Genomic DNA, 10,590 nt, shown 5'->3' on the forward strand with positions numbered 1-10,590 from the left:
TCCAACACGCTTTACTGGGAAAAAAATCATCTCCGGACTCCAGTTATTTTCTCATTGGATTGGTTTGGGGTAAAAAAAAATTGACTTGACGTTAAATTCTTATTTATCAAACTTTTAATATATGTGAGCTGAATATTTGCAGTAAATTAGTTAATCTAATAATTTTTAATTGGTTATTTATACTAAATACAACTAAGTGGAAGGCTCTATTTTCTTATTTGTTGCATAATTGACCAATTAAAATAGTAGGTTTACCAATTTAATGCAATTATTCGGTGCAAGAATTATTTTCCTTAATATATACATACAAATTCCATATACAACATATCTATTATTTAATAAATTTGACTTTTACTTGATGGGCCAGTTGATTGAAATTTGAACATCCTTAATAAAGAAAATTCTAAAAAAGAAAAAAATCCACATGCAGAACAAATAAAGAACTACATGAAAAGTTGCAGATAAGAAGAAGAATAATTAAAAAATAAATTCTTATTTCGATTAAAAGGTAAATTATCTTACGAATAATCCTTCAACTTTTGATAAGATTTGGAGCCGATGAAGAACAAATGCTATGGAGGGAAGAACAAATGATATATAAGACTTACTAGAGTTGGAATGATTTATTTCCTAAAGTAAAAAAAAAAAAATAAGGAAAAAAAAGAAAAAAAAAAGGTATTTTAATTTCTTCCGAAAGGTAAAATTGAATGGTATAATAATATACTCAGTATATTATATTGTATAAATAGAGTGGTATTTTTCTTTCTTCATTTGTTAACTTGATGATGACAATAATATACTGAGGAGGTGACATTAATCACCATATTTAGGTGCTCGATGAGGGGCCGTGGGAGACTAGAAGGATTTTTTTTTTAGCTTTAATGTGGTATGAGATTTTTGAGAAGGCCAACAATAGAAAACAGGCCAATTTTATTACATGTTGTTTTAAACTATTATTTTATTACTATTATCATTATAATAATTATTTTCCATTTGTTTCTTTTGGACTTGTAATGCAACAAATTTCATAACAAAATGGATTAATTAAGGATAAAAAGTTAATTTTTTTAATTAAAAAATGTCACAAAAAACAAATTGTCCTACTATTATCATAACTTCAGTCTATAATCTCATTTAAAAAAAATAAAAATAAAGTTCGTAACTTCGTAATATTTTATAGCCTTTTAAAACAAAAGGTCGAGAGTACAAGTGCCTATAATGACATGTGGTCATCTGAGTTGTTGTTGAATTGAAACTCAACAAACTATTTTCAATAGTTCATAAATTAGATAGCAAATCCGAGTTCAACCTATAAGTACGACTTGAAATCAGAAAATGAATTATTTAAACGAATAAACTTATAAATAAGGCTAATTGGCTATAAGATAGCTTGTGTTTGCCCTACTAATTATATCATTGTTCAACATTGCCATAACATTTTTTTCCCCATATATAAAAACAAAGATTAATACCATATAAAGAAAATTTCCGAAGGAAGTAAATTATGTTTTGATACTTAAGATTAACTACACTAACCACTCTCCCTCAGTACTATGTACCTCTTAATCCATAATTAAACTTAATAAACTAAAAACAACTAGTCTAATCTCATCCTCTATCAACCAAAAGCCTCCCCACAAACATAGGGTATAACCCTCTAAATTTAGGTACAATTTACTCCCTCCCTTTCTCCACCTCACCCACAATCTCAAGGTCAAGCTACTATCTCTCTCCTCCCTCTCTCTCCTCTTTCTGTCTCTTCAACTCATTTTCATTTTTCCCTCTCTCTCTAAACCAATCACTTTCTCTCTCTGCCACCACACGGTTTTGACTAAAATCATAATTATTGTTAATTTGTTTTTTTTTTTTTTTAATTTTCCAGAGAAAAAGTAAATTAGATCGGTCCGATCAGCGTCGGCAAAACAAAACTAGTGAAAATACACAAAATAAGCAGATACGATTGTCTCTCTCCCCCTCTCTCTCTACATTCACTCTTCCGATTCGAGGAGAGAGAAGCAATTTCGATATAACAACACAATCTGTGATTATTGATTTGTATTTGTAGCTGAATCAATTCGTATAAAGTATAAAGATATATGTATGTTGTATTGTATATGCGTATTTAGAATTATAAGAAAGATTGTAATTATTATCTCCAATGCATTGGTCTCCGAGAAGGCCCCAAGCAACGAATTCGATTGAGTCGGAGTCTTCGATCTGGTGTGATTGCGGTGGTGGATCTGATGGTGAGAATATCGGGGGAGGGGTCAGAAGAGGGTTGGGGCGGTCAGGGTGGTTCTAGGGTTTTGAGGAGGGGCTGCAGAGGCGGCGATGCAGCTTCACTTCTCACCTAGTATGAGAAGCATTACGATATCGAGCAGCAATGGGTTTATTGACTTGATGAAGATCAAGGTCGCAGCTCGCCGCATCTCTTACCGTACACTCTTCCACACAATCCTCATCCTTGCTTTCTTGTTGCCATTCGTCTTCATTCTCACTGCTCTTGTTACTCTTGAAGGTGTCAACGACTGCTCCTCAATTGGTACTCAAATCTCTTCCCCTCTTCTGCAATATTGATTTATTTAATTCATTTATTATATATACGATTGCGGGTCGAGATAGATTGTTTCGTTTCTAATTGTATTACAGAGATCTCAATTTGATTTATATTGGTTTATTGTAATTACATGATATATATGATTGGGTTATTGTAATATGTTGTGGGAAGACAGTAATGTCGGTCTTTATGCAATCTATTGTTTTTGTGATGTGTAATTAGTATGATTCTTTCTTTGGTATGTTGTTTATGGGTTTTGGGGAGGATGGAGGTGGGTGGGGATGTTTGGTTTTGAAAGTTGGTTTGTTGATCAGGTTATTGCAGTTGTTTACATCATGAGAGATCCGAGTTATATTAATTTTACTGAACCTAAATCTGAATTGGGATTTCTTTTATTCCTTCAGTATGGGCAATAGTATATTATATGATGCAGGATTGCAAAATCTAACTTAATCATCCTGAAATATTTGGTAGTTTAATGTCTGCGGTTTATAATGATTTTTGTTGTTGTATTCTTGGTTATCACTTTAAAATTTTATCACAATTGAATTTTTTATGTCGCACCAACGAAGAAAACCTTTGTTGATTAAGAAATGATAATTACTGAAAGAAATAAACGTGTTATTGTTTTGGATGCTGGCTAGGCAGATAAGGGAATTACTGTTTAATTATCAAGCTAGTAATTGAATTCTTCTTTTCTATCATACCCTGGTTGTTTCTGTTAAGCTTAGAAGCGGATGACAAAATATTATTTGGTTGGCCTTTTATGTTTCTTATAGTTTTCTAGTGGTAATGAGTTGTTGCTTGGATGTGCACTCAGTTTCTGTTATTGCTTTAACTAAGCTAGAAGTGATAGGATAGAGAATTGGGTTGAATCAATCCCACATTTATATGGTGATTGTTGTAATTTTCTTGGCTTCACATCAATACTATATATAAATTTCTTCATTTTGGTTTTGCTGGGTCTTTGAAATGGCTATTCTTCCCCTTTGATTCTGTTTCCTCTCCCCTGTTTCAGCGGTTGGTTTTACTCTTTTCCCAAACATTTGGTTTTACTCTTTACCAATATTACATAACCTTGACTAATTTTCTGGGATTATATAGAATCTTGGTATTCCTAGTTAGTGGATTTTATATGGTAAACTTGTGTTGATTTTTGCAGCCTACTTTTATCCTCTATATGTTGTTAATACAGGAGCATGTTATTTTATATATATATATTTTCTTGATGCTGTTTGTTTTGTTGCCGCCTTGCCGGATTGTTATGGAATTGATAATTTCGTTCTTGCATTATATGTATTTTTTCTTTTTTACAACCCACCTCTTGTATTTATATTGTGTTTAAACCAGTTTAATCTCTCTCTCTCTGTGTCCATTTTTTTCTTTTTGGCATTTTTATAAAAAGTTCTTAATCAATTGTGAACCAATGGTTTCATTCACTTTTTCTTTTCCTTCTCTCTGCTTCAGGTTGTTTAGGCAGGCGGTTGGGACCAAGGTTTCTTGGTAGGGTTGAAAAATCAGGGGTAAATAATACTTTCATTCTATCTGTAGTAGTCTATTTCTTTGCTATCCAATTGCTCATTTTAATTTTTTATTTCAATATTTTTTCAAAAGCTTAGCATGTGTCATGGTTGCGCTGCTGCAGGGTCTTGTTACAGATTTTTACAAGGTCCTCCATCAAGTGAACGACAAGAAAATCCCAGATAACTTGAATCTGCCAGAGTCATTTAGTCAACTGGTTTCTGAAATGAAAAATAACAAGTATAGTGCAGAGGAATTTGCTTTGATATTAAAGGGAATGGTATGTGGCATGTTACAGCAATTTTTATTTTTATTTTTTATATTTAGTTTATTTACTTATTTTGGAATTGGTTGGAATAAGAGTTATTAGGCAAACACTAATATTGTAGTGATTAACTTTAAGAAAGTCAGAAAGCACCACACAGAATATGGTACATTTTATTTCTAAGCACTAAATCAGTGATCCAGAAAATATTTCCTTTGATCTGTTCTTATTTTTATTTATTTATTTATTTATTTTTTTGTGTAAAAGGAAACATAAAAAAAAAAAAAAAAAAAATGAATAGAGTTATAGTAAATTATTGAGAGAAGAGTCAAAGAAAAGTCCATACTACGTCACTAACTGAACTTGTATAGGTTACCACTAAATTTTTATTTTTGCATAATAACTTATAGTTTAACACTTTTTTTTTTGATAAGTCTAGTTTAACAAAAATTTTATAGTATATAGAAACCTTGTGCCTTTCAGTAATAATATTATAAATAATTGTTTGCATAGAATTTTTTTTGAATTTAGATTACCTCAATACACTGCAAGTATGTAATCCATATTTGCATAGCCATAACTTTTTATGTTTAAAGTTCTTTGGTGAACTATTTTCTAATTCCGGTTCCGTGTTCTTAAATGATCTACATTTTATGCGTCATTGGTTGAATGGTTAATATATGTCCTAATTTAATTCATTGTTTGGGTTAGATAGGAATTGGCATGACTTGGTGCTTAGATTTGAACATTCCGTTTGGAATATTTTGTAACTTTTTAAGTATTCTTTTGAGGTATCTATATTTCTTGGGAGGTGACCTACCTTATTAACACTTGTTAAAATGCAAATAAGATTACAAAGAAAGAAAGAGGGATGAGGTGACAAACATCCCAGCTCAAATTATAAGCATGGATTATGGTTTTTGGTTATATGCTAACAGTTAAACCACATAGAACATCAGTCCTGCAATTTGAACAATCTATGCTTTCCTTCTTGCTTGCTTTTCTTAAGGAAACAAGTTATACTGAGTTGCACACTTGAACTTGTTAGACAAACTTTCTGCTGTTACATATGATTAGGTCGGGTGCTTTAGATAATTATTGGTTAATATGATTAGATATTTACTTTTTATCTTTTGCCCTCCCCTTAATCCCTTTCTTTGCCTCCCCCTTCTTGAAGCAGTTTTTTGTAGTGTACTTCATGTCTGTCCCATTGTTAACATTTTATGATTTTGATACGAATCCTATCCAATATTTAAGCTTAAATTATAAATAATTTCCTTGAGCCTTATGTATAATATTTGCTTAATAAAAATTATATTTTGCTGGTGTACGACGTACAGTTTCACTAGAAGAGCTAGCATTGAGAGTGGATGTTGTCGTACAGTTTCACTAGATGTTGTCGTACGGTTTCACTAGATGTTGTGCTCTATACATCTGAACCATAAAGAAGGAACTAAATGGCTTTTGTTTTAGAGTTCTATACATGTCAATGATGGTGATACTTAACTTTTTAAAAAAGATTTGCATTTCACAAATACATTCAATAATAATGTGTTTCTACGTACATTTAGATTGTTAAGAGTCATCAAGGCCTTTTTTAGTTCTATTTCCTTTCTTCCTGTATTAGTTTGCCACTAGAAGTTGATACAAAGAAAAAAATTAGTCAGAAAGAAAACTATGAAAGGAAAGGAATTAGTCAGAAAACAGAATGTAAAAGTAACAAATATAAAAGTAACACCTTTTATTTGTCTCCTTCCACAAACACCAGAATAAGCCTCAAGGAACCATGATCTGTACCACTTTGACTCTTAAATCGGGCACCCCATACTAGCAGTTATTGTGTCCCTCCCTGAGTTCTAAACCCCAAATATAGAGAAAAGCCCACTCCAAATGATTTTGGAAAACACTTTGCTTGGTACTTCTTTTTGTCCATTGTCAAGGCAAAAAGGAGATGGGTGTTAGACAGCCAAAAAGATTAAAGAAGTAAATGAGAAATGAGTAATCCATGCTACTTACCAGATAAAATAAATTTAAATACATAAGTAATACATGCTGTTATAAACTTTAGAAAGATAAATTGAATCTTTAGATATCACCAGTATATTTAATTTGGAAATATGTGACTCAAGTTTAGAACCATATTAGAATTGAATTCATTGTGTGGAAAAGAATATGTCATCTTATTTTTTGTCCCAAAGAATCCTCGTGGAGCTGTTTAACAAGTGAAATACTTAAGATAAGTCTTTGCAAAGATGAATAAATATGTTTATGTTAAAATTCCATATATATTCTGAAATAAGCTATCTAAACTGAAAAAATTGCATCTTTCACAAATTCATACCAAATTCATCAAATTAGGAGAAATTTAATGTACGAACAAAGTAAGTAGGGCTGATGGGACCAATACAAGCAGAGGGAACAACAACATATCTTGAATAGATGCATGTAACGGTAGATTCATGGAAAATTATTCTAAATATCAGGAGCATCAGATTATCTATCAAAGAGCCTATGTTAATTATACATTAATATAGATAGTTTTTTTAAATGGTTCTTCCACTTTCAATGACATTATCCTAGCTGAATGTTTGTGTGTGCTGGAAGGGGGTGCAGAGTCAAGAAACATGGCACAGTAATTGGTTTTGGGGTAAGGGAGTTGGAGTTCAATTCAGCGGCTTATTTACCTCTTTCTCTAAGGTCTTTGAGAAAAGGTAAATCAGGGCCATTTTCGGAAATGCAAGGAAGGCCATACCATCTCCCGTTCTTTCATTTGTATAGTAATATGGACAGTGTAGATACATTAATTAATACTTCTAAAACTCTCACCTATAGTTTTTTTTATTAATTAGATTTTTTATAAAATTGGAAACAATTTAACCAAAGTAATTTTTTCATTTAGTCAAGCTTATATGATAGACAGCTTATAGTTTCATAGATTAAAAGGGCTTTTGTTCGTGGACTCTATTGTATGAGATCCAAATCTCATGTTTGGGTCCATGCAGCACAGATTCTTACATAGTAGCTCATTGCTCATTGTGCTTGCATGCATACATGAGGGTATAAAGATGTTTGATGATGTATATTGTGTTAATTTTGCAGCAAAAGAAAACGGTGTTAATGTCCTTTGTTTTTTGTGGGGCTGATTATGTTTTGCAGCTGTTGTTTCAACTAAATAATTTATTTATTTATTTATTTTTTTGGTGCACAGATGGAGAGATCTGAAAGGGAGATCAGGGAATCAAAATTTGCAGAACTGATGAACAAACATTTTGCAGCTAGTTCCATTCCGAAAGGCATCCACTGTCTCTCTTTGCGTTTGACCGATGAGTACTCATCTAATGCTCATGCTCGCAAACAGTTGCCTTCACCAGAATCCCTCCCTTTGCTTACTGACAATTCTTACCATCACTTTGTCTTGTCAACTGATAATATTCTGGCTGCTTCTGTCGTGGTCTCTTCCACTGTCCAGTCATCTCTTAACCCTGAGAGGATAGTCTTCCATGTCATCACTGACAAGAAAACTTATGCAGGCATGCACTCATGGTTTGCTCTGAATTCTGTCTCTCCTGCTATTCTTGAGGTAAAAAGTGTGCATCAATTTGACTGGTTAACAAGAGAGAATGTCCCTGTGCTTGAAGCTGTAGAAAACCATAATGTGGTCAGGAACTACTACCATGGCAATCATGTGGCGGGGGCCAATCTCAGTGAGATTACCCCTCGAATATTTGCTTCAAAATTGCAGGCTAGAAGCCCAAAGTACATTTCGTTGCTCAACCATCTTCGAATATATTTACCAGAGGTAATCAGATCTGATATAATAGATCTCCCTTCATTTGTTGGTGGACATCCAAGCACATTAAATGTTTTTTATTCCAAAGAAATGAAAAAAAATAATAAAACAGTGCTTCATATTAGAGGCAGTGCGTTTTAAGGGTTATTTAGATGCCCAAAGAGAACCCTGCTAGAAGATCGTTTCTCTTATGGCGTGTGTAGGTGGAATTGTGGGTTTTTTACCAGGGGGCTTGAACATTGGGTTGTTATGTTCCTATCCTAAAGGCTAAAATAACCATGATAGAGATATTGCCATTGTCTTTTGTTATTGTTTCTTTTGAGACTTCTTTTTGGATAACGATACTGACGGTCTTATATGTTTGAAATGCACAGCTGTTCCCAGAACTTGATAAGGTGGTTTTCTTAGATGACGATGTCGTAGTTCAGCGCGATCTGTCTCCACTCTGGGATATTGACCTTGGGGGCAAGGTTAATGGAGCTGTAGAAACTTGTAAAGGTGAAGATGCATGGGTAATGTCTAAACGATTTAGCAACTACTTCAATTTTTCTCATCCCCTCATAGCAAAAAACTTGGACCCTGAGGAATGTGCATGGGCGTACGGGATGAACATCTTTGACTTGCATGCATGGAGAAAGAAAAACATAAGAGACACTTATCATGCCTGGCTGAAAGAGGTAAATTCCAATTCCTTGTCCCTCTTTTGAATACTTTTGTGTTTTTTCCTCTAGTTGAAAACTGAAATATTATATCCTGCTTATTTTGTAATTGTTCCACTTTTAAGGTTTGTGGCCTGCCTCCTTATTTAATGTTTCTTGTTTTAGAGAATTTTCAATGAGGAGCTAAATTTTTATCTGGAATGATAAACTTAGAGATCTTGTGTTTTTGGTTTTTCAAATTTACATTGGAATGTCAGCTAGTCACAGATGCATAATAATTTTGGGATCTTGCAGAATCTGAAATCAAACATGACAATGTGGAAGCTTGGAACTCTACCCCCAGCTTTAATTGCATTTAAAGGTCATGTTCGCCCAATTGACCCGTCTTGGCACATGCTTGGCTTGGGCTACCAAAATAAAACTAGCATTGAGAGTGTTAAAAAGGCTGCTGTTATTCACTACAATGGCCAGGCAAAACCATGGTTGCAGATAGGCTTTGAGCATCTCCGGCCGTTTTGGACCAAATATGTTAACTACTCCAATGATTTTATTAGGAATTGCCACATCTTGGAGTAGTTGTTAATCAACCAAAGGAGATTTTAAGCAGAGAAGATAAGACGGAAGATTAATGCCTTATGGGGTTAGCTCAAGTATTTTTTGCAGATAAAAAATTTGTGAATATTCATTTGAGAAGAGAAACAGAAGGTTGGCCAGGAAGCTATACATTTAAGGTCCAAATTCCTTGCTGTCCCCTTGCGAAGAAGAGGACCTGCATCACCAGCTCGGGCATATAAGATTGTTCTCTCTGTCTGTATCATACCATTCCGTCATATGTATTTTTTGATTGGGAGGACACACTATTTGGTCCTCCTGAGAGTGGTCTTGCCTATTCTTAGTGCTTGGAACAAAATAATGTGGAATACACTCAAGATAAAACATGACTTCGTCAATGCCATAATCATACAAGCAGTGCAAGGAGACGCTAGGAAACTGGTCCTTTGTAGGGTCCCAACTTTAGTTCCATTTAGCCTCAGAAACCTTCTCTTTTTATCATTTTGTTTTACGTTCTTGTTATTTCAACCCCGATTTTTTCTTCTTTTTTCCTTCTATATTATCATGGTGATCTCTAGGTGGTAGCTTGTGAAGATTACCCTGTTACAGGTTCCATTGGGTTGGGAAATTATTCTTAGGTTAGATGACCGTATTTGTTATTCTGTATGATTCATGAGAAGCATTCAAAAATGTGCAGAAAATTCTTTTTCCCATTTTTGTCATCTGAGTGTTGTCACCACTTAAACCGGGATGATTATGTAGCTTTGTATACTTTATTGTGTCTTTACAGATTGGATACTTCAATATTATTATCCCTTTGAAATTATATTTATTGAGTTCTCTCTTTTCTTAATTCTTTCTTGATGTTCTGGTTGTTGTTTTATTGGCTACTAATCATCAGTAGCCAAGTTTCTTACTATCCTGCAAAGGGAGTAGTTTGATTTTGTTATGCTAGCCCATGCGATGATACATCGTTCAAATTCGGAGGATGTAGGCTGAACAACGTAATGTTAGGGTGATGTCAAGACCCGCACTCACAACAGCGTAATGTTAGGGTGATGTCATGACCCGCACTCACATATCCTCCATTCCGCATCCTCCACTCACATATCCTCCGTTCCGCATGCTCCACATTTTGGAGGATGTATCATTGCTCTAAAGCGAGGAATTTGAATAACACATATAATGGTTGTTTAACAGAAGATTCTTGTTTATGGGATTTGCTAAGTTCATGATGTACAAGCAA

The 10,590-nt window shown here is 33.8% G+C and overlaps 1 protein-coding gene across 1 annotated transcript; it reads left to right on the forward strand.

Moving 5' to 3' along the window:
- The first annotated feature begins 1,732 nt into the window (after nt 1–1,732).
- Nucleotides 1,733–10,197, forward strand: LOC132282586 (probable galacturonosyltransferase 13). The gene is made up of 6 exons (XM_059784313.1): nt 1,733–2,542; nt 4,025–4,080; nt 4,203–4,358; nt 7,552–8,142; nt 8,508–8,810; nt 9,087–10,197. Exons 1-6 carry the CDS (start codon nt 2,332–2,334, stop codon nt 9,366–9,368), a joined length of 1,599 nt encoding a protein of 532 aa, XP_059640296.1. The 5' UTR covers nt 1,733–2,331; the 3' UTR covers nt 9,369–10,197.
- The last annotated feature ends 393 nt before the right edge of the window (nt 10,198–10,590 follow it).

The sequence above is a fragment of the Cornus florida genome, unplaced genomic scaffold (genome assembly GCF_030987335.1).
Source record: "Cornus florida cultivar Cherokee Brave unplaced genomic scaffold, ASM3098733v1 CherokeeBrave_3.0.0_Hap2_Chr11, whole genome shotgun sequence".
Classification (NCBI taxonomy): Eukaryota; Viridiplantae; Streptophyta; class Magnoliopsida; order Cornales; family Cornaceae; genus Cornus; species Cornus florida.